Source organism: Rattus norvegicus, chromosome 13 (assembly GCF_021556685.1).
Source record: "Rattus norvegicus strain SHRSP/BbbUtx chromosome 13, alternate assembly SHRSP_T2T, whole genome shotgun sequence".
Classification (NCBI taxonomy): Eukaryota; Metazoa; Chordata; class Mammalia; order Rodentia; family Muridae; genus Rattus; species Rattus norvegicus.
The window spans coordinates 77,405,987-77,429,865 of record NC_141546.1 but is presented as its reverse complement, the minus strand read 5'-3'; the positions used below and the strand labels follow the sequence as shown (position 1 = coordinate 77,429,865).

Genomic DNA, 23,879 nt, shown 5'->3' with positions numbered 1-23,879 from the left:
GGCCAGCCATCATGTTCAGTTTCTGATCTCAGCTGTTAGAAACCTTTGAGGAAAGACGAAAACTGAATTTATCCCACTGTAGACACTAAACTTCGAGAAAGCCCTAGTGAGTGTAACTGCAACTTTGGGTCTATGTGGCCTGAAATTTCCCATCCACTGTATAAACTTATTGTTATGCTCCTGTATTTGCTGCCTGAGGTGAATATTTTTACAACTGAAAGAATATGGAAGACTATACCTACCTTTGTTCTCCCAGAAACTAAACCCAATGCTGTAGCCAAAGTGAAACTTTGTAAAGACTTTTTCTTAATGCTTAAACTTGTGAAAGAATAGAAACTAATAATTATTAATATCAGAAATAATTAGCAAACCCATACTTAAAAAAGTAAGCCAACTAAGAAAATAAACTTGCAGTTTATAGTTTATGCATATGGTTTACACACTTTTAAATCCTATGTGAACGCCAGAAGGAGAGATGAAGGAGCCATTTTTTTCTAGGTTGTAGGGTATGGGTATTTAAAAACACCGTCTTTAAAGTCAAGGCTATTTCCTTTGTGGTAGTGGGGGTTGAATCTAGAGCCATGGTGTATGATAGGCAAGCTTTCGGTCACAGATCTCTACAGGCAGATGCCATTTTAAAAACTTCAATTGTAAAGTTAGTTAACCTGGTAGTGCATACTTGTAACACTATTGATAAGTTCAGAGTAAGGGGTAGGGAAGACTTGACCATGACACCAAAATGGGGAAGGGCATCCCAGCCTGGACTGGAAAGTTCAGAGTTGGTTGGCAGGATATACTAGGACTGAGGGATACTGGAAGAACTTGGTGTCCAGGTCTGCTTTGGTATGTAAGATATGTATCTCAGTCCCTTGCCCTGGGTCTGAAACCCACCACCTATGACTTTGGAGGTGGAGATCAAGAGTTCAAGGTGAGCCTTGGTTACATGGCAAATTTTAAAAAGAGGAGTGGGAAAGTTATTAGAAAGCTTGAAAAGAGTGTAGAATAGTTTCCATCTTAACTCTGTATATTAGCTTACCGCCTCATGGGGGACCCCTGTTTGGCTGAAGTTATTGAAAGTATCCACAGCCCCATTTGATCCCAAAATATGTGTCCAAATCATTCAATTATAAATCTAATGATTTTTAAAAATGTTGTCTCTCAACATGATATGTTTCTTTAACATATATTTGAGCAGACCACTATGTTAGTCATCTTTTAGCACTCTCAGGCAGCAGGCATCTAAAGAAATAAGAGTGAGCACATGAAATACGTTGAACTTTTCAGATGACAGATATGCGTGCTTGATTTTTCATATTCGGTCACTGGTAGGAGTTTATCCACATGAGAAATACAATGTTAGGCAAGATTAAAACCCCAATGTTGACAAGAATGGAGTTTGTAACACTTGAAGCAAAATATGAATTAATAGGTTCCATTCTTTGAGCTTGAAAATGTTGATTGGAGTTATGTTTATTATGTTATCCAATGAGCTTTTATTTATATGGCTAAAGATAACAGGAAAACCAACCAAACAAAACCCCCAAATCAATGACCTTGTGTGTCTTGGCTTCAGCAACTGGGAGAATGATTTTCATCAATGGTGACAGAGAAGAAAAGGGAGAGACTATGTGCTTGGGAGGATATTATGCTTGTATACAGTGGAACGATCCAATGGGAGGGAAGAGTTGACAGGAAGAAGGATCTAGCTGTACATATGGAGGTGTTAGCATTAGGAGATGGGGTGGTCCACTCACAGAAACACTGGACCAAGAAGAAAACGTGTCACAGAAGCTGATAAATCATCATTTGAGAGGATGGGAACCGATAGAATTTATCTACATTGCTTTTATTTTATATCATTTGAGAAGAAGAATGAAGAAGGCACTGGAGGCTTGAGGAGAGAGGGAAAGTAGGACATTACTGTGTAGGAGAGTAAGAGGGCATGGGCTGTAGGATGTCAGTAGTTCTAGGTCCAGTTGAAGTTCAGAGCTCTTCGCATAAAGCAATTTCTGTCAGCATGTATGGCCAAATTTGGGCTGAAAACCTGAGGAAGAAACAAGAAGTTGAGGCTGTGTGCAAGAGAGTTTTCATAATGATAGTTTCCATGGTTCCTAAAGAGAATGAACCAAGTCAGAGTTTGAGGGGGTGAAGGACAAAGAGTACATAATGGAATGAATGGGGCAGGTCCTAGTGGGCAAAGAATTTGATGCAGAGGGGAATTATAAGAAGTGAACTAGAAAAATTAGATTGAGAGCTGAGCATGCGACATTTGAGGTGACAAATTGTTGTGCATCTTGGAAGGGGACAGGACTGGAGGTTGACCCTGAGAAGACTAGGGGAGGTGGGGGTAACATGTATCCATTGGAGGGGAGGACACCAAAGACTAATGAAGGCCGTGTTTAGTACATCATCAAAATGGAGCTGAAATCACAAGGAACAAAGAGGCATTTTCTTAGGGAGTAGCAGTGAATCCTGAGCTGAAAAATCTCTGAAACATAAGGAGAGCGACCATGGGGTTGGCAGAGGTCTGCGTCGAGAAGAGGCAGGGATGATGGTAAAGATGATGAGGTTCAGAGCTGGGACATTTTAGGACAAAGGAGTGAGAGTGAGCTAAAAGCAATGAGAAGACAAATGCACACGCCAGTCAGTTCTGGCCTCGTAGCTTGGGAGGCAAGAGAGAGGTAGTAGATGCTACTTGAGACTCGCCCAGCAAAAACAAGAGTCAGGGCAGAACCATGTTCCGGCTGACTTTTCAGAAGAGCTGGGTATAAAAGTAATCTCGCTCCTGTCCTCTCCTGTCCTCTCCTGCCCTCTCCTGCCCTCTCCTGTCCTCTCCTGTCTTCTCCTGTCCTCTCCTGTCCTCTCCTATCCTCTCCTGTTCTCTCCTGTCCTCTCCTGTCCTCTCCTGTCCTCTCCTGTCCTCTCCTGTTCTCTCCTGTCCTCTCCTGTCCTCTCCTGTTCTCTCCTGTCCTCTCCTGTCCTTTCCTGTCCTCTCCTGTCCTGCCCTCTCCTTTCTTCTCTTCCCCTCCTTTCCTTTTCTCTTCTCTCTCCTCTCCTCCCCTCCTCTGGCTCCTTTCCTTTTCCTATATATAAATCTTTGGTAACATGAGGCACATACACACACATAGACACACATACACACACACACACACAAACAAACAATTTTTAAACCATAGTACACACACATAAACATAAACAATTTTTAAACCATGGTACACACACACACACACACACACATACACACACACACACCACACACACACACACACCACACACACACAGACACCCCGTCCATCGACAGAATCCTTTTGAGATGTTGACATCTCCAAATCAGCAGCCCCTGAAGCAGATCATCAGCAAGAAGACAAGGATAGAGCTGCTTATCTCAAATTACTTGTTTATCTCTCTTTATAAAAACATATCTTCTCCCCATAAGAATCCACAAATAATTCAGGCTGATGCCCTGACTAGGTTGATCTCCATAAACTGACAGAAAGGCCCCATTACTAAATAACTATATAACTCATTGAACATGTAAAAGGTGAGCTGGGGCCTATGCACTGTCTCCACCCCTATATTCTAGTGCCTTCGGTATAGGAAGGTGCTCTGCAGTTACTAAGGAGAAACATAAACACCTAAACGGCCCCAAACCCTTTATCTGTAATGGTGTGGCACACTGGATATACTAGGGTCGTGATGGTACGACACTTGTGGGAGTAACCAACCATTAACTGATTGACTTAAGGCCCACTCTATAAGAGGTAACCCATGGCTGACACAGCTTGGGTGACTAGATAGCCCAGGGACCTAGGGGGAAAACCAGATAATACTGGTCTAAAAAAATAAAAGCAATGTAGTAATAAAATGACTCCTAATGATGTTCTGCCATACTCGTAGGCTAGTGCCTTGTTCAGCCATCAGAGCTTCCTCCTGCATCACATGGGAACAAATACAGAGACACACGGCCAGGCATAATGCAGACAGTGACAAACCTTGGAACACTCAGCTGTGAGATGTCTCTTCCATTTAATCCCTCCCCTCAGAGCCTAGGGAACCATGTTGTTGTAAAAAAAATAATAAAAATAAAAAAATAAAAATGAAACGGTAAATGTTTTTCCCTGGGTGTTTTACCCTGCTTGGGTTCCACACCTCAGTGTCCCAGATATCTGCTGGATATCTTGGCGGAAACACAGCCCAGCCACACACTTTCTTACACTGAGACTCTTACATATAAAAACACACCACACAATAATCTTAGATCCAATTGGTAAGATATAATTGCCCACTTAAACATACAAAGCCAGGTACCATCTATCCCTTGCACCTTTTATTTACCAAGTCTCCAGCTTCTCCTTCTCCCACAACGACTCCTTGCTTCTCCTCTCTCTCTCTCTTTTCTTTACTCACTCTCCCAAATATATCAACTCTTTTATGTTTTAGTTTCTCCTTCTCTTGCAACGACTCCTAGCTTCTCCCCTCTCTCCATCTCCTGTCTCCTCTAACTCTTCTCGGTTCCCCATCGTGTTTCTAAACTGTCTTTACTCACTCTCCCAAATATATCAACCCTTTCATGCTTTAGTTTCTCTTTCTCTTACGACTCCTAGCTTCTCCCCTCTCTCCATCTCCTGTCTCTTCTAACTCTTCTCAGTTCCCCATCCTGTCTCTCAACCGTTCCCTTCTCCTCCTCAGCTTCCTTCTCTTCCCCTCACACTCTCAACTGTTCCATCCTCTCCCCCCCCCCCTTCAGGTTCCACTGGCTCAACTGTCGCCAACTGTCCTCTCTAACCCTATTCTCTGAATCTAATCCCCCTCTTGCTCCTGACTTTTCCCTCTGTCCAAATCTCACGCTCTTGCCTTTATTTAACAAATTCAGAGAAAATTTTAAGGCAAACCACAACATTTCCCCCTTTTTGTCCAGTTAAAAAACCTTTTCCCTATACATAGGTGAACTAAGCATTATTACCATTCTGCAATTTATAAAACCAACAGTATGCTGATCACCCAGTCCATCAATTCTGTTCATTAACCATGTTATCTATATTATATCTTGGCAAGCTTGTATACTATCTGATAACTATCCAATAAAATATGTATATTCAGATTTATACAGCCTGATAGGTTATGAGACTATAATCAGTCTTCAACCCCGTCAGAAATCTGGGAATGACCAAATATCTATACACATAGGAAGCCTAACATGGCTTCCAGAACTGAGAGGTTGTAGAGACAAATCTCCACTAGCACAGTCCCCTGTTAGCAACATGTGAGCACAAGTCTTCAGCCTTCTGGCCCAAAATCAACTGACAGACTCTTGAAATGCAGATTTTGAAGGACTGATCACCCTGTCTTGGCAGAGTTTATTAGTCAAACACCAGAATGGGTAGAGGACACCAAGAAAACAAGCCATTAGATCAATGTGAGCAAAGCTTATATGAACTCACAGAGACTGAGGCAGCCCGCACAGGGCCTGCCCAGGTCTAAACCAGGTCATCTGCTTATTTATTATAGCTTCCTGTTTAGTGTTTTTATAAGATTCCTGAGTGTATGAATGAATGGGTCAGCTTCTTCTGCCTTCTCTTGGAGTCTTTTCCTTCTGTTGGTTTGTCTTGTCCTACTCTCAAGTGACAGTTTTTAATCTTATGTTTTATTTTGTTAAAAAAATGAATGAGTGAGTGAATGAATGAATGAAAACCCAACCTCTAGGATAAAGGTTAGCATCTGAACTGCCATGTGCATCTTCTGAGAGAGGGGAAACCAGTTTTCTCCAATAAGGTGACACTGGATATGTCAACCACTTCAGGACAGGCTGCATGCTCAAGAGTAATTGCCAACATACAATGGATTGCACAGGGTGTGTGTGTGTGTGTGTGTGTGTGTGTGTGTGTTTGTGTGTGTGTGTGTTTGGTTAAAGGTGTTTTGTTGTTGTTTTTGTTTTCTTTTAGGCATAGTTTTATTTTTTATTTTGTTCTCTTGCCTGGGGGTATTTAGTTTTTGAAAAAAAAAACCTTTTTTTTTTGTTTATTAACTTGAGTATATCTTATTTACATTTCGAGTGTTATTCCCTTTCCCGGTTTCTGGGCAAACATCCCCCTAAGCCCTCCCCCTCCCCTTCTCTATGGGTGTTCCCCTCCCCATCCTCCCCCCATTGCCGCCCTCCCCCCAACAATCACGTTCAGTCTTAGCAGGACCCAGGGCTTCCCCTTCCACTGGTGCTCTTACTAGGATATTCATTGCTACCTATGAGGTCGGAGTCCAGGGTCAGTCCATGTATAGTCTTTAGGTAGTGGCTTAGTCCCTGGAAGCTCTGGTTGCTTGGCATTGTTGTACATAAGGGGTCTCGAGCCCCTTCAAGCTCTTCCAGTCCTTTCTCTGATTCCTTCAACGGGGGTCCCATTCTCAGTTCAGTGGTTTGCTGCTGGCATTCGCCTCTGTATTTGCTGTATTCTGGCTGTGTCTCTCAGGAGCGATCTACATCCGGCTCCTGTCGGCCTGTACTTCTTTGCTTCATCCATCTTGTCTAATTGGATGGCTGTATATGTAAAAAAACAAAAAAACCTTAAAGTTGGGTGAATTGGGGGAAAGGATCTAGAAGGGTTTGGGGGAGGGGCAATATGATCAAAATATATTTAAAAGTTACTTTAAATAACAAAACATACTGTTGTTAAAAAATATATGTTTTCTTCCCTTTTCTTTTTGGCCTTTTAAAGACCTGTTTCTGTTCATGAGCGGAGTGTTAGCCTGACTCTCTATCCACCATTTCCCTCGCTACAGGAGCTGGGAACTGCAGTAAGTTGAGAAATTTTCCTCTTGCCGTGTCTTCCACCCAACAGAGATGAGCTTTTCAGAGATGTGTGCTTCTTAGTCCCAAAGGTGCACGATGTCTTGATCTGAATGGGGGAAAAGTCAGAAAATTCTCTTCCAGAGCAGCTGGCCCTCGATTGCCTGGTGATAGATTTTAAACCCACAGAGGTGCACATTATTTTCTTCCACTTGACCCAGGAACTGGTTCAGCTTTAAAGGGAACTGGGAGGCACTTGCCACAGGAAAACAGGTGACTGGAAGCAAAAGAAAGATTTTTCTTACACCACAATGAATAATGCCTACCTTACCCATGAAGCTTTTGCCATTCTCTTACAGATCTGCTGAGTGTCTGCCGCACTCCCAAACCCCTCCACTGTGCCTTCCACGCCCTATGTTACAAAGGAAGTGCGTGTGATCCCAGCGCTTAGAGGTTTTGGCAGGGAGATTACCGTGAGTCCATGGTCAGTGTGGGATATATATATAGTAAAACCCTGTCAAAGGAAGGAAAGGAGGAAGGAAAGCAAGAAGAGAAGGAGGGAGGAAGGGAGGGAGACAGGGAGAGATAAGAGAGGGGAGGGGAGGGGAGGGGTGGGGGGAGGGGAGGAGAGTAGAGGAGAGGAAGTAGTTCCAGAAGTAGGTATTTGTAGGTGCTGTGTATCTTTAAACGGTGGGTCAGAATGGGAAGATATTAGGTCATTGAAGGCATGATGTAGTTCTCATGGCTTGTTAGTTGTTGAGAAGGCTCTGTTATAGAAGGGGCTCCTTCCGCCCTCTCTATTACTGTTGGAGATAGGGCCATTTGCTTCTAACACATTTTTTTTCTCTCCTTTTTTTTTTTTTTAAGGAGGAAGGCAGGCCCACCATCTCCTGGTCCTGTATGTGACCAGTTTTCATTCTGCTTCGTGGTGTATCTCGGGGGTGCCCAGTGGAGTCAGAGTTATCTACCTCTGGAGCTGGGACCTAGTCTCCTAAGTTCTGCTTTGGCTTTCAGGACCTCTCTCTCCAACAATAGTTATTCTTGACAGTTTTCATAATAAAATAAATCGAAAAGACGGAATCAGACTTGTTTACTACCCTGTAAATGAATTTTCTTTTCCTATATTCTTAGCAGTTATCTGCTGGCCTTTATACTACTGTAGCAAAGTTCTGTGGGGACAGAGGGAAAAGAGAAAGCAAACGATTTCTTGGAGTAACTTTAGAGTAAGGAGATTTTGAAGGCCATAAAGGGAGCAGGAGAGCCCCTTTCATCACCCAGGATGAGTGGGGCATCCGGCAGTTGTGTGAACATTCAGGAAGGTCTGGGATGGTGGCTTGTTGCAATGGGTTAACAAATTGCTAAAGGACCACTTCTTCCAAGTGGGGATAAGGAGGCAGATAGAAGGGGGATCAGGTTACCGAAGGAAACAGAAGAGGAAGGAAAAGGGAGGTAGATCTATGTGAATTCAAGAACAACATGGTCTACATAGTGAGTTCCAGGCCAATGAGACCATGTCTCAAAAAAAAAGAGTTGAAGGGCTGGAGAAATGGTTCAGTGGTTAAGAGCACTTGCTCTTGCAGAAGAACCAGTTTGAGTCCCGCCATCCACATCAGGTGGCTCACGACTGCCTCTAGCTCCAGTTCCAGGGCATCTAATACTCTCTTCTGACTTCCACGGGCACCTGGGTGTATGTGATGTGTCCACATACATTTGGGCACACACACACACACATTAAAATAAACACATTTTAAAGAAGAATAAAAATTACTATAGAAAACCCTTTTTAATAATTGATAAAGTATATTTATAATTCCTGTAAAGATTTGGATTATTATAAGTAAGTAATAATCGATAACATGTAGTAAATGAACTATTTTGGTATTTATTACCTATTTGATTTCTCAGTAGTTGTAGGAATTAAGATATACCACCTTTGTAGTGAGATTAAGGTCTAGGAGAGCAACACATATAACCAGTAAGAATTTTAATTTTGATGTTCCAACTCCAAGTCTTGGAAATTGAAATAATTTATGTAAAGATAAAACTTGCCCCTTATTCATATTCAGCACGATAATTTGCTATGCATTTTCAACTTTTCATAACAGAGACTGGTGGATGTAGGCACAGTCTTTTAGCTGGCTCAAGGTTTTCCGTGCAGATGATCTGAATACGGCTCATAGACAAGCATCAGGGAGAGCCTCTGAGTTTTCTTCAGTGTACAGTGTTTGCTTCCGACTCTGATCTCTCTGCTTTTCTGATGAAACAGAAATGATGATAGTTCCCACCTATGTTACTGACACACAAAGACCACCGAGTTGACTTAATGATACAGGAAGATGGTTGGTGGGTGTAAAGGAGCTCCTAACAGCTGTCAGCATCCTTTGCCACCATCCTTGGTGACAAGTCTAGGCTAGAAGAGTTAATTTCAGGGAATTCTCACATGTGTATGCAGGAATGAGTTTCTTTAGCATTTTGAGTCTGAGTTGGAACAGAGAAGATTTTTTTTTCTTTTCTTACTTTTTAACTTATTCACTTGCTCACTGCCCCCTCCTGGTCACCCTCTCCCACAATCTTTCCCCCCTCCCCTTTTCCTTTGAATGGACAGGAGCCCCTAGGGTAGCCTCCTCACCCTGACACTTCAAATCTCTGCGAGGCTAGGCGCTTCCTTTCCCACTGAGGCCAGACAAAGCAGTCCAGCTAATAGAACATATCTCATATACAGGCAACAGTTTTTGGGACAGCCCCTGTTCCAGTTCCTCAGAACCCACAAGAAGACCAAGCTGCACATCTGCTACATACGAGCAGGGAGCTCTAGGTCTGTGTATGCTCTTTGGTTGGTGGTTCAGACTCTGAGAGCCCCAAGGGTCCTGGTTGGTTGACTCTGTTGGTCTTCCTGTGGAGTTCCTATCTACTTTGGGTCCTAAAACCCTTCCTCCTAGTCTTCCATAAGAGACCCCAAGCTCCATCCACTGTTTGGCTGTGGGTGTTTGTATCTGTCTGAGTCAGCTGCTGGGTGGAGCCTCTCATCGAACAACATGCCTCTGTCTGCAAGCATAACAGTATCATTAATAGTGTTAGGGGTTGATGCTTGCCCATGGGATGGGTCTCAAGTTGGGCTGGTTATTGGTTGGCCATTCCCTCAGTCTCTGCTCCATCCCCAATGCCTGCATTACCTTCAGACAGGATAAAATTGGGGTTGAAAGTCTTGTGGATGGGTTGGTGTCTCTATTGCTCCACTGGGGTCTCTGGATACAGGAGGTGATCTCTTCAGGTTTCATATATCCAATGAAGTGAGTCATACTTAAGGTCACCCCCATTGATTCTTGGGCACCTCCCTTGTACCAGGCCATGTCTCATTCTGGAAATGCCCCCCACCTCCGGATTAGAGGAGATCTTATGAATCAGCCACAGCTCATTTGAGGATGCTCCTCACACCGGATCCTGCACTCATGTACTGTGTCCACGCATAGACATTCTTTCCACAGATGGGACTGCTGAAATAGCAAAATTAGAGGATTGTTTGAGGACTTACTCCCTTCCTTTTCAAATGATGATTTTATGGGAATGCTTAAAGCTCAAAAACTTGAAAGGTGCAGCTCAGAATTGGTAGAACTTCAAAGTCATAATAATCTTTTGAAGAGATAGATTTTTTTTAGACTCTTGAAACAGTAGACTTTTAGCTGTCCATTATCAAGTTTGCTTCAGCTCGACACTATCAACCCATGAATAACCAGTACATGCCATGCTAGAACATTCTAAAATGCTATAAATTATTTATTTTTATTACACTATAATTTACACAAAATAAAACATGCCATTCAGAGTGGATAGCTCAATGAATTTTGGCACACATTTGAAGCCACACTATTATCACTACAGTGAAGATCGAGTTTCCATGTGTCCCCTTGTAGACAATCTATTGTCCCTACCCTTTGCCCCAGATGGCTTCCTATCGCTCTAGACTAGTTCTGCTTTCTAATAGAATGTTATATAATTGGTTCATCCAGATCACAGTCTTCTGCATAGGTTTATTGGTGCCACAGACGATGATCTCTGAGGCAGGCAAACGGCGTGTTTCGTGTGCTTATTTCTTGTATGAAGAGAACACGGATGAGTCATGAGTGAGATGAATGAATCTTCACAACGGTCCATGTGACTGGGCACATGGCATTTCTGTCCCTTGAGTCAGAAAGAAGTGTCCCGACTCACCATCTTGATTATCCTTTGTTAGCTGACGAGTTTGTATGCTCCTTAGATTCCATTAGTAAAGTTATTTTTACTTCATGGAACACTTCGGCTCCGAAGTTTCTGTTATGAGGCAATTATGGCTCAGTCGAACTTTCTGAATTATAAAAGGGAAAAAGTCTGAGGAACAAAAGAAAAAGGACAACGGAATCCTCTACCTGTGATCGCACAGATAATCCTGTTTGTGCATTAATTCCTGTTTCCTAAAGTAGTGCTTTATATACACATAATAATGTGATTTTTGTCTCCTTTTTCATTTAACATTTTTCACTTATGATGAATGTTTATTTTGTATAGCAGTTATCATGTAAAGATAAAAATGCCACTGAATATCAACAATTGCCTATAAAATCAGGCTTTATAAATGAAAGACAGATTCACTAGGTTTTATAGTTCTATTAATTTTTATTTTTCATTTATGTGAACATTTGAAACTTTCAAAATGGCTAGTTAAAGCAAGATGAGTATTATATATATATATTATATAACATGTATCTAGCATTCACTTATTGGTATTAAAACCTAGATATAAAATGTGACTTTATCAAGTAACAAGACAAACAATAGGGATATGGAATTCTTCTGCTTCCACAAAGCTTATAGCTTTATTAGATAAATAGGTCAAACAATTTAATTTATCACGTAAGAGGATTGACCCTTTAGGACTATAGACTGCCTCTGTGGAGCCAACCACTGTATGCTGCCACCCTGCTACCTACCTGGACAACACATTCAGGCCCGCTCTGGTTGTTTCTCTGCTCAATACAGATTCTTTTGCCATTATTTTCAATGTTTCTTTGAATTAGATACTGAAAGTAAGGTAAAGACAATTTAAAATATATCTGAGGGTTTATGTAGGCTATATGAAAATATTGTTTCATTTAATGCACAGAACCTTATTATCTACAGATTTTGGTATCCCCAGGGAGTCCTGGAAGCAGTTGCCTTTAGACGCCAAGGAAGATTTAATGGTAGAAATTGCTAAGACAATCATGAAGCTGATATTCTACATGTTTAAAATTCAAAGTTTTCGGGGGTTGGGGATTTGGCTCAGTGGTAGAGCCCTTGCCTAGGAAGCGCAAGGTCCTGGGTTCGGTCCCCAGCCCCGGAAAAAAAAATCAAAGTTTTCACACAATACAGATTATTTGTATGTTTAAATTTAAACAATTTTAAAATAATTTCAATATTTAGAACATAAAGGGTATTGTTTGAGAATGGTAGATTTAATATATTTTTTGTTTCTACTAAAATCACAGAGGAAAAAGTGAATGGAGAATAAAGTCATAATATAATCTTGCCGGAATCCTATTCTAATGAGAAGGCTACAGATCAAGAATTACTTGCGGGATGTGTTTATTCACTGAGATAACTGGAGAGTTAATAACGTCGATCTCGGTGTGCGACGCTGTTAAATAGTGAAACACCTCCCTACCGACTTTACTTTTGGTCAGTGTCTGCCCCAGATGTAAAGCTGGCCGTTGTCAGATCCAGCGCCTTTACATTCAGTGGGCCGGCCTGACCACTTAGCTTCACCTTGTAAGTGCACTGCTGACCACGCCCTGACCATGCCCCAGGATACCAGTGCGTATCTTTTCATGAGAGCTTTGCAGCACAAAGTTAGCATGAGACTTTCTCAGAGTATGGTCCTCAATTCAAGGGAAGCTATGCTGCTTTTGAGTTGTGGAGAACAAATTTAAGTTTCTGTTCATTTTTATTTTTGATTTTTTTCTTTTATTGAGAATAGATTACTTTCTCATACAATATATTCTGATTATAGTTTCTCCTCCTTCTATTCCTCCCAGTTCCTCCAGACTTCTCTTCTCCAGATCCACTTCCTTTCTGTCTTTTATTAGAAAAGAACAGACTTCCAAGGGATAACAACCAAACACAATGAAATAAAATATAAGATGAAGCAAGACCTGTATCGCACTTGGACATCACAACCCAACAAGAGGAAAAGGGTTCCAAGGGAAGGCACAGGAGTCAGAGACTCACTTGTTCTCAAAGTCAGGAGTCGGTAAAAATACTAAGCTGTAATATATACACAGAGCACATGGTGTAGACTTGTATAGACCCTGCACTTGCTGTTTTCCTCTCTGTGAGCTCATATACACCTTGCTTAGTTGATTCAGAGGACTGGGTTATCCTGGTGTCCTCCATCCCCTTTGGCTCTTACAATCTTTCTATTTCCTCTTCTACTGGATTCCCTGAGATATGAGGGGAGAGATTTGATGGAGACCTCCAGTTTAGACTCTCTTGGCATATTGTCTGGCTGTAGTTCCCTACATATGTTTCTAACTGCAGCTGGCCTATGAGTATAGCAGAACGTCATCAGGAAACATTTTATTGATTTATTGTTTGACTGGTAGTGTTAGGTTTCACCCTAGTCTCTGGGTTATCTAATCTTTGGTTCCTGGTTACCTAAGCCATGTCAGGTATGGAGTCTGTCTTGTGGCAGGGGCCTTAAATCAAATCAGACATCAGCTGGTTATTCCCACAAGTTCTGTGTCACCATTGCCCTAGCATATTTTGCAGGCAGGACAGATTGTCAGTCAAGGTTTTGTGGCTGTGGTTAGTGTCCACATTTCTCTTTCAGTAGCCCACTGAGTTCCTTCCTGGACCAAAGAGACTAGAACATAGAGGTGAGATGAAGCAACCTTTGGATATATGCCCATGCATGGTATAGCTGGGTCTTGAGTTAGATCAGCCCCCAACTTTCTAGGAACTGGTGTAGCTATAGTGGCTACACAAAATTGGACTCTTACTAGCAATGGTGGTGTGTTCTCCTACTTCATGCCCCTCACCAGCATGAGCTGTTGCTTGTGTGGTTGATTTTTATAATTCTGACAGGATAACATGGACTCTCAAAGGTAGTTTTGATTTGCATGTCCCCGATGGCTAAGGATGTTGAACATTTCTTAAGTGTTTCTCAGCCATTTGAGAATTCTGTTTAGATCTGTACCCCATTTTTAATTGAGTTATTTGTTTTTTTGATAACTAGTTTTTCATGATTTTAAAATGTATTTTGATTATTAGACAATTATCAGATGTAGACATGGTAAAAGTCGATAGGCTACCACTTTGTCTGGATGACAGTGTTTTTAGCCTTGCAGAAGCTTTTTAAGTCCCATTTACTGAACTTAGTGTCCTCCCAATGAGTGATCTGTTCAGAAAGTCACCTCTCGTGCCAACACATTCAAGGCTATTCCCCACTTTCTCGGGTTCAGTCTGTCTGGTTTTGTATTGATGTCTTTGATCCACTTGGACTTGAGTTTTGTGCAGGGTGATAGATATGGATTTATTTGCATTCATCTACATGCAGACATTCAGTTTGATCAACTGCACTTGCTGAAGATGCTTGCTTTTTCCCCAGTGTGTTTCTGGCTCCTTTATAAAAAAATGAGATGTTCATATGTGTTTAGATTTATGTTTAAATTTTCAATTAGATTCAGTTGATTAATGTATCTGTTTTTATGCCAATATCAGATATTATATCATACTATTATACCATATTGTATTATTATACTATACCCCCATAATACAACTTGAAATCAAGGATGATGATAGCTCCAGCAGTTTTTTCTAAAAGATTGTTTTAGCCATCCTGTTATTGCTGTTTAAATTTGACTTTATCATCCAATATTCTATTTTTTCATCTATGGTGACTGAAAGTTTGGCTGGGTATAGTCTGGGCTGGCAACTGTGCTTTCTTAGAGTCTGTAGCACATCTGCCCAGGACCTCCTGGCTTTTAGAGTCTCTATTGAGAAGTCAGGTTTAATTCTAATAGGTTTGCCTTTATATGTTACTTGGTCATTTTCCCTTACAGTGTTTAATATTCTTTCTTTGTTCTGTAGGTTCAGTGTTTTGATTATTCTGTGGCAAGGGACTTTCTTTTCTGGTTCAATATATTTGGTGTTCTGTATGTTCTTATACCTTTATCAGATTGGCACTGCCTTCTTCAGGTTAGGAAAGTTTTCTTTTATGATTTTGTTGAAGATTATTTTCTGGGTCTTTGAACTGGGTTTCTTTTCTTTCCTCAGTTTCTATTATTGTTATCTTTGGTCTTTTCACAGTGTCCCAGAGTTCATGGAGTCTTTGGGTCAGGAGTTTTTTGGTTTAACATTTTTTTCGATTTAACATTTTCTTCTATTGTGTCTTTAACTCTCTTCAATCTTCTATATTCTGTTGGTAGTGCTTGACGTTGACGTTCTTGTTCAAATTCCTAAAGTTTTCATTTCCAGAATTCCCTTAGTTTGTGTTTTCTTTATTGCTTCTTTTTCCGTTTTCAGGTCCTGAAAGTGTATTATTCATTTCCATCAACTGTTTGTGTTTTCTTGGCTTTCTTTAAGAGATTTATTCGTTTCCTCCAATTGTTGGTGTTTTCCTGGATTTCTTTGAGGGATTTATTCACTTCTTCTTTAAGCCTCTCCACCATCTTCGTGCAGTTAGTTTCAAGGTCTTTGTCTGTCCTTCAGCTGTGTTGGAATATTCAGGGCCTGCTGATAGCTGGCTTTACTGGAGACATATTGTCCTGGCTGTTATTGATTTTGTCTTTATGCTGGTGTCTAGGCATCTGGGTTTGGCATGATTCTATATCTAAGTGGTGATTTATGGATTTGTCTTCGTTGTTTAGGTGTTTTGTTTCTTGGTTTCTGTTTCCTTTTTGGATGTTTGGAGAGTGTGATGCCTTTGTGTTGCCTTGTAGGATTTCTTTTGGACTTGATAGTAGTGGTCCCTGAGGGTTCCAGATAAAATGCATTTCTGGCTAATGGGTGACATTAGGGATAGAGATAGGCTAGGGCTCCAAAGGGGTTCAAAGGAGGGAGAAGAGAGCTTTTTCTGTTTTGTTTTGCTTTTTAAAATCAGAATTGTCTTATTTTGCCTCCTTGGACTGAGGAGAGACAGAGAAGAGAAGTCGCCCAAGAGGCTCTGTTAAAGCTCTGGGGATGAGACCAGGGTTTAGATCTAGGGAACAGAAAGAGAATGGAAAAAAATCTACGAATTGGCAGGAGTGGTCTGTGGGTTAGTAGGGAGTGCTTGCTGCTGTTGGGGGCTGGGATCAAGTATCAAATAGGAAAAGGAAGGTTAGAAGGGAATTCACAGGAGATGGGGGCAGGGGACAGGGAAGGCTGCCAAGGGTATGCTGCTGGGATGGGGATGAGATTGGGGTATTGAGTCTGGGAAAAAAGAGAAGAGAAGGTTGGCCTTCAGCTGACCTAGTTTCCTGGTGGGCATGACCTCTGGTTTAGCAGGGGTGCCTGCTAGAGTTGGGGGCTGAGAATAGTGAGGATGGAGTTGGGCTTAGGAGGGCATGATCTCCAGCATCCACAGGGAGATATGGGCAGGGGAAATGGAGAATGCAGTTGGTATTCTGTTATATCACTAGGAAGGAGACTGAGGGACTGGGTCTGGAGAGAGATTCACTTAACATTTTAGTCATCTTTCTGTGTCCTTGAAAATGTCATAAATATAATTTAAATATAAATAATATAAATTTTAGTATAAATTTTAATATAATTTTATAGCTTCAAACAGTCACAGATACAGACCCCCCCCTCCATATATAGTATTTATAAGGAGGTCAATTCAACAATTCAATTGTAAATTGTGAAGATATAACTCAACAAGTGAGATTTAAAGCACGGAACAGCTTTCCTTTCAAAGTAGTCCTCGGTGATTCCAGATCAACACAGGGAGACCTGCTTGGCAGAAGGAAACATGGACAGTGTGCTAAATCACACATGTGAGACACAGACTGTTCTTCCTGACCTTGCTTTCTCGGTGCTTTAAGCTTGCCCACCACTGTTCTCTGCTCTGCATACGTGTCAATTTGACCATGTTTTGAGGAGACTTCTGGTGAGTATCCATCTGTCAGATCTCAAATAAACAGAAGCCATTGTAGCAGGAGCCTGGAGGGGTTCCTTCACAGTTATTTTGATGTCTGGCAGTAGATGAGGAACATGGGGTAGGGAGTCCATACCTTCTTACTAGCCCGAGAAGCTGAAGGAGAGAAAGGATGATGTCAGTACCACAGAGAATGACTGCAGCTTCGAGAGTCTGCCTGTTTAAATTGCTCATCGTGTTTAACAAGCTTGAAAAGGCCTCTGCAGTGAGTCTGATTTTCAGAAAGGTCTAAGACCTGCTCAAGGGGAAGGAAAAAACCTTTGGAGAAAGAAGAGGCCAAATAGATCCTAAATAGTATTTGGAGCAGTAATACTATTACCCAGCTATTAAATTCATACCATGGCAAATGCTTACAATTTTGGTTTAGCTCTGCCTCATAAAAATGTATTCAATGTTGTGCTGGGCACTATGGGAAATAAATAAGATATGATTTTGCAATAATGTGGTGGATTTTTAAGAACGTGAATTTGTAAACTCATATATTCAAGTCTGTGATTTTTGGGAGTTTGCATATTTTTTCCTAGTCATATTTTCATTACTGAAAAATTTTTTCCTCAGGGCATGTTTTCATCCTGCAGCACATTTAATATATATATGTCTGTGTACATACGTATATATTTATTATTTATAGATTTAATTCTGGAAATAGCCAGGCTATGTGGAACTAAGTCCTATAAACAAGGCAGGCGATGAAAATGGAGAAAATTCTGTTTATCTAAAATGAAGTGTGACTGTGTCTCACGGAGTGTGACTTTTCTTGGGGGGGGGTGCCATATCAGTTTTAAAAGAGTTCTTTTCCGTTTGTGTGGCATTCTTTCATTAAGGTCATCTCTTAGAGTGACCAAGAAGTAAAATACACACTTATATATCAGTGTTCTTACGGACTTATCAAGTCCTAATTTCTTACACACAGAAGCCGAAAAAGGCTTTGGACCTTTAGGAACTACCAGGAAAGTGGTGGCAACATAACTGTGAGAGCCAGGGAAAGGAACCTACCATCTGTCACTGGGATTGGGGCAGGGTTGAGGTGACTGCATGATATGTTCAAGGAACTGGACACTGAGCAGACTCCCCTCCTCAGCTGTCATGTAGATTGGAAAGGTAGACGCTGGTTTTCTGTGGCATTGTCCCATCTGCTTTTCCATTTCATCTTCCTGTTTCCTATGTGTTTTGCCTGGATTAACTTATGAGTAGACGTCTTTACCTCTGAAGGATTTGGCTATTTCTGTGTGGGTTAAGATTCTCTTGCCACCACATTACTGCAGAATAATCTGGAAAGGGGAAGAAAAGAAGTAAAGCAGTTGGCAAGAGTAATTCTGAGTGACTTCTTGAACTAAGTGAACAAGACTGATTAGAGGTTTCAATAGTTGATATATTTTCTTTCTAATATACAATAGCACCATCCTCTCCTACATTAGAGCCCAAAAGACTTTGGACATGGGCTAGTGTACTCAACTTTATACAGCATATAATGGTGTGCAGGAAGAACCCAGCAAGGACCATGTCTTCTCAGAAGTTATCTATGGCCCTCTGCAGATGGAGTCATTACCCTCTGATTTCCATCAGGGGTTCCTTTAAATAAATCCTACATCTGTAGTAAGCTTGAGTTGTATAACAAAATGCCATTGTGTGCATAGCTTTAAAAGACATTTTTATCCAGTGTTCTCAGGGCTAGGAAGTTTAAGGTCAAGATGTCTGCTAATCTGTCCTGGGGAGGGCCATCTTTAGGCTTGGAAGATGGCTGCCTTCATATGGCAAATGGGACTGGGTCTCTGGTGTCTTTTATTACGGGAACACTCACTTTTTCAGACTGGAGTTCCACTATTATGACTTCATTTAACCACAATCATTTTCCTTTGACTTTGGAAGGCTACAACTTGTAATGGTTAATATTGACTTTTAACCTGGCAGGATCTAGAATCACCATGGAAACAAACCTCTGGGTGTGTCTTTAAGAGATTATTTAGATTAGGTTAGTTAAGGTGCCACTATTCCACATGTTGGGATTTCTGACTGCATAGGAAGGACAAAGGCAGCCGATGACCAGCATTTGTTTCTCTCTGCCTTCTGACTACAGATGCAATATGGACAGCCTCCACCCACTTCTGCCATAGACTTTCTTGCCACCAGCTCCTGGAAAATAGTTGCCTAGAGAAATATTTCCTCAGAGTCAGTGCACAGAGGGTTTGCTGCAGCAGTGGTCCAAAGTTTCCATTCCAAACTGGCAGCAAAACATGGCACTATACCTCATGTGGTACTGGTTTTGCAGGCATGAAAATTGCAAGATTGACTTAGTCATGAGGTCATGTACCACATCATGTAGGGATGCATGTAGGGAATGTGAGGCAGGGTGTCCCTTCACTATTGTCCTAGAGGGGCAATAGTGTGAAGGTGATGCCTAAGTTACAGGAAAGACCCCAGGATGCTGGAGATGTAACCTATTTTCCTATGCAGGCTCTAGCCTTTATGTTACTTAGAGCCATTGGACAATCATCAGATGGAGGATGTTCGAGACCAGTAAGTACTGTACACTAAATCCCGAGAGGTGTCAGTATTCAAAATGCACAGGAAAGAGGGAAGGAGGTGAAGAAGCATGGCCATTTATCTCTGTGTCTCCATCACCGAAGGCAGAATCTTCTCTGTGCTAAGTTTAACGGATCGAGTGCAGACTGCATGTTATTGCCAATCTCTTTGTCCTGTCCAGGAGCTAAAAGGACAGCTAGCTCAGGCAAGGAATCCCAAAAGCCAGAATAAGTATGGCAGACTACAGGAAGTTCAAGGAACTACACTTTAGCTTACAGAAGGAGGAGTGGGACCGGCTAGTAATGGGAGTATTTTAGTAAAGGTCAGATAACCCAGTTCTCCAATGGAGGTTTTGGAGTCAGGGTGAAAGGCGAAATTTCCTTTTGGGAAATGTATTCTGGTGCGTACAACGATGGCAGTGGTGCATGGTGAAGCTGATGTCAACGTGCTGTTAACTGATGGTAGACCGTAGTGCTTTCCGCTGGGCTTCGTCTGTGTGGTGTAGCTCCTTCAAAAGGGACAGAGTCCCTGTTGGGTGTGATTTTGGCTATTCCTTGACCAAGTGCAGTACTCTGCCCTTTAGCCTGGGCGGTGGCATCTGGCCAAGCTGGGAGGCAGTGCATATGCGCCCCCCTAAGCCAGTAGGCTTGGAAACTCTAGGGAGGAGCAGGCGAGGGGCGTGGTGTGGGCGTGACCGTCTCAGGCCCAGGCCACGCCTCCTTCGCCTTTCTCGGCTGCGCAAGCGCGCTGTGGGCTGTGAGCTGTCAGGAGCCTAGCAGCGGGTGGCAGGGATCGGACGACGGTGCCGGGACTCAGCGGTGTGAGCCCCGCGCATCAACAAACCGGACAAGTGCTGCGAGGCCCGGGCTGCCTGCCAGGTCGCTGAGTCGCGCAGGGACCTGTGGGGCAGTTGGCCGCACAGGCAAGATGGGGAACCGGGAGATGGAAGAACTGATCCCTCTGGTGAACCGTCTGCAGGACGCTTTCTCGGCTCTGGGACAGAGCTGTCTGCTGGAGCTGCCACAGATCGCCGTGGTGGGCGGCCAGAGCGCCGGCAAGAGCTCAGTGCTCGAGAACTTCGTGGGCAGGTGAGCACACCAGGAGCGCGGTGGGGGCGCGTCCGTGGGGGAGCCCCGTGCTTCAGGCCGTTGGAACGGTGTGGGCAGCCGGAGGGTGGACTAGAGGCTGCAGCGGATTGGGGGCAGAGCAGAAGTGTCCCTGGAGCGGGCGGGGTCCTTCTTGCTCTGGACATCCTTCGTCCCTGCATTCTCTACCCGGTGGTGACCCCCTGTCTGCCTTTCATCCTGCCATACAAAGCCATTTCCTCCCCACCCTCGGTGGGGGAGTCGGGGTACGCCCTGGGATCCACTTCCCTCGCTGGCTTGGTGCGCGCCAGCCCCTGGCAGCCTGGAAGCGCAGCTCGGTGCTTTCCAGTCCCCAGCTCTCTTTCTCTGGCTCAACATCCCTTTCCTTTCCCTGTCACTCTCCCGGAGGCTCTCAGTTCGGCTGTGGGGATGTACCCCTCCTCCTTGGTCCCTCCTACCTCCCCATCCCCTGGCCCTGGCTCTCAGATCTTCTCAGCTGTCTACTGTTTGAGACAGTCATCGCCTGCCCTGAGCAGGGGAGGCGGGGTGTGTGAACCCAGAAATCCCTGTGGTGAAGGCTTATCCTGGGAAGCTCGCCTACCATTTGCCCTGGGAGCCGAAGAATAAACGGTGGTGTGTTTGAGTGTGCACCCATTTACTGCTCAGGCATGACCGGAAACCTGAGACCTCCAGGGGTGACCCATGGACTTGCGATGTTCGGGTGCCTGCACCATCATTCCTGCACCATCTCAGAACTGACCAGCATCTTTCTCGCACTCTCTCTACGCCCCCTCCCCCCAGCATCCCCTTGCGTTCCTTAAGCTCTTATTTATCCAGCAGGTCTTCAAGCTAACATCCAGAATCCAAATTGTAGTTATAGCTTCATGTCTCCCACTTAAAGGAAAAAAAAAAAACAACAACAAAGAATTGTTATTGTTTTAAGTCTGGAATCAACGTTTTTCTTTTCAGTGAGCAATCCAGGAAGGATTAAGTTACCTTAATGGCCTTGAGTGAGGAGTGCATCATGAAAGCTGGAATCTGTTTCCCAGTAGTAAACCAGGTGGAAGGTGCAGCAATGGAAACGGTGGGCTGGAGGGGGCAATCCGAGATAGCACTTCATTCTTTATTTGGTTGGTGAGCAGCTTGTGATGCGGCGGGTTCTCGCTGCGGTTCTCCACCCCCTCCTCTCTTTTTGTTATTGCTTGGCAGAGTGTAAACTGTACCGCCGATCGGCTCATCCCCACAATTTTGGGTGTGAGCATTGTAAAGTGCGTTTTTCCTCTTTCTCAGAGGATGCTCCATCTCTCAGGAGATACTCTTCATTTTCCTCGCATCGGTGTGAACTAGAAAGATAAAACCGTGTAATTGCTGGCCATTGGCAGCCACCCTTGCGTAGTTAGTTCCCTTGATCATGTCTCCTTGGTTTTACAATTAATTTTGGCTCGGTAGGAAAGGAAATAGCAAAATATTTTGCATACGTCATCTCAGAGCTCTGGTCTCAGGCAAGAAGTTATTTAATGCTACTCATTCTTAAGGATTAGAATTATATTTCAAACGCAATAGCCATGTTTTTAAGCATCTTCCTTACAATTTACTTGGATGAGCACAGATTTGAGCACACTTTGTTCAGAGCCTTTGAATCCAATGTAAAGTGTATGCACGAATCGCAGCTCTGGCCTCCAGGTTTGCAAATCGGAACAATCTTCTTAATGGTATAGTGAAAGTGTGTACACTTCCTCTCATTAGGTATATTTTTCTGTAATGAGAATAAAATAGAGGCACAGGATTTAATTCTGAGCATTCTTCCATAATGAAAAAATAGGGACTATAAAAATCGGAGCACTTAATCAGAATGTGTTAGCAATTTCTCCTACTTTATAAAGTTTTACCAGTAAGGATGATAAGAAAATAATGGACATAGAAGAAGAATATACCCATTTAGTAAGCACATAAAACCTTTACTAGCTGCAGAGTAGCCCTGTCTAGCACAACTTAAATAGTACGGAGGAAACTTAATTAGAAGAAGGTCATTTGACTTCAATAAAGATTTCGGTCATTGAATGATTGAGGAATCTAATTTCTAATTATAACTCAACCTTTGGGGAAGGGAAAAAAAATCCTTCATTTTCAGAAGTGAATCAGTCTAGGTTGAAAAAGAAAAGGTTTTTCGTGTTTCAGTGGAATCTTTTAACTTTTATTGAGCAGGAACTTTATACAATATAAAGTTCTTTAAAATGCAGTCTTTCGCCTCTGCTCATAGCCGCTCTCATGTTAAAGCTTGACCAATGGCATAGTGACCAGGTACAGTCGAGCACTGGGATCTTCACTTGTGTAAACTGTTGTGTTCACTTACTGATTTATTTACCACTTAACACTCCACCTTTAGTAGCTGACCACATCTTTCCATCAAAAGTAGTTTGCCTATATGGTTTCTTCTTTAAATACCATTGGATGTATCTGGATGAGAACGTGTTTATTTAACTAATTGTAAAACCAGTTTTCGGGTGACAAGTTTGTTGTGAATAAAATGTGTCATGAATGAACTGCTTGTTTGTGATCTTCTTGCTGAAGCGATGGATTTGCATATTAATGTGATATAGTGTGAGTAGCTAGATTGTTTGGATTGCTCAAGGCGAGCCTATATGCTGGCAGCGAGAAGCCGCTGATGGTCTAATACACAAAGTACATCCCATGGATTGAAGGAAGACGGGTTCATGACCAGACTCTCATCTGTCCATTGGTCTGGATGTAAATGGAAGAATTAAATGTATTCCGCTGCTTTCTTATTTGTGCATTTATATGAACGTTCTTGCTTTCCCAGTTGAACTCAGGGCCTTGTGCTCCACCACTCAGCCACATTCCCAACTCATTTTCTAGCCCCCCACCCCCATCCTAGTCTTGAATCACCTGACTCCTAGGCAGGCGTTGAACTTGTGATTGTCTTCTCTCAGCTGCTGTTGTAGCTGGGATTACAGGCCTCAGTCACCTGTCCACATAGAAAAGATTTTGAGGCCTGGCTCTAAATTTTGTATATTTAGAAATGATAAAAAGCAATGGCTAATATTTACTGAGTGATTGCTATATCTTGGATACTATCTTGGGTCCTTTTATCTGGTTAATCTCATTTAATCCTCATAAAACTCTGAAGAGGTAGGCAATACTTATTCATTTCATTTTACCTAATAGTAAATTAAAATGTAATGAGCTCCAACAAGTCACTTGTGGCTAATTTGAGTTAATATAAAAAAAAAAAAACTTCAGTTCAACCTGAGGTGTTTGAACTCCTTAATCCAATCTTCAAAACCCATGTTGCCATACCGCCCTTCCACATGGAGGTTTATCA

General features: G+C 42.5%; 1 protein-coding gene and 2 long non-coding RNA genes across 15 annotated transcripts in view; 2 read left to right on the top strand and 1 right to left on the bottom strand.

The window, feature by feature from the left end:
* Nucleotides 1-4,802: 4,802 nt before the first annotated feature.
* LOC102555077 (uncharacterized) lies at nucleotides 4,803-7,858 on the top strand. Of its 3 annotated transcripts, none has more exons than XR_015635570.1 (4): nucleotides 4,803-5,416; nucleotides 6,708-6,786; nucleotides 7,138-7,262; nucleotides 7,646-7,858. It is a non-coding gene; the product is annotated as an uncharacterized LOC102555077 (long non-coding RNA). The 3 variants fall into 3 exon arrangements; XR_015635571.1 differs by having other exon boundaries at nucleotides 4,804-5,416; nucleotides 6,772-7,051; XR_015635572.1 differs by having other exon boundaries at nucleotides 4,854-5,416; nucleotides 6,772-7,051; nucleotides 7,138-7,251.
* An 8,656-nt stretch (nucleotides 7,859-16,514) lies between these two features.
* On the bottom strand, nucleotides 16,515-20,516 carry LOC102554073 (uncharacterized). The gene is made up of 3 exons (XR_015636099.1): nucleotides 20,295-20,516; nucleotides 17,925-18,199; nucleotides 16,515-17,024 (listed from the first exon to the last, which is right to left on the bottom strand). It is a non-coding gene; the product is annotated as an uncharacterized LOC102554073 (long non-coding RNA).
* Nucleotides 20,208-23,879, top strand: part of Dnm3 (dynamin 3) — a 485,732-nt gene continuing 482,060 nt past the window's right edge. For all 11 annotated transcript variants that reach the window (XR_015635077.1, XR_015635076.1, XR_015635075.1 and 8 more), the window contains 1 exon segment: nucleotides 20,208-20,539. Coding sequence is in view for 8 of the 11 variants with exons in the window: in XM_087579968.1 (XP_087436094.1) it covers nucleotides 20,379-20,539 (161 nt within the window). In the remaining 3 variants the exon portion in view is untranslated.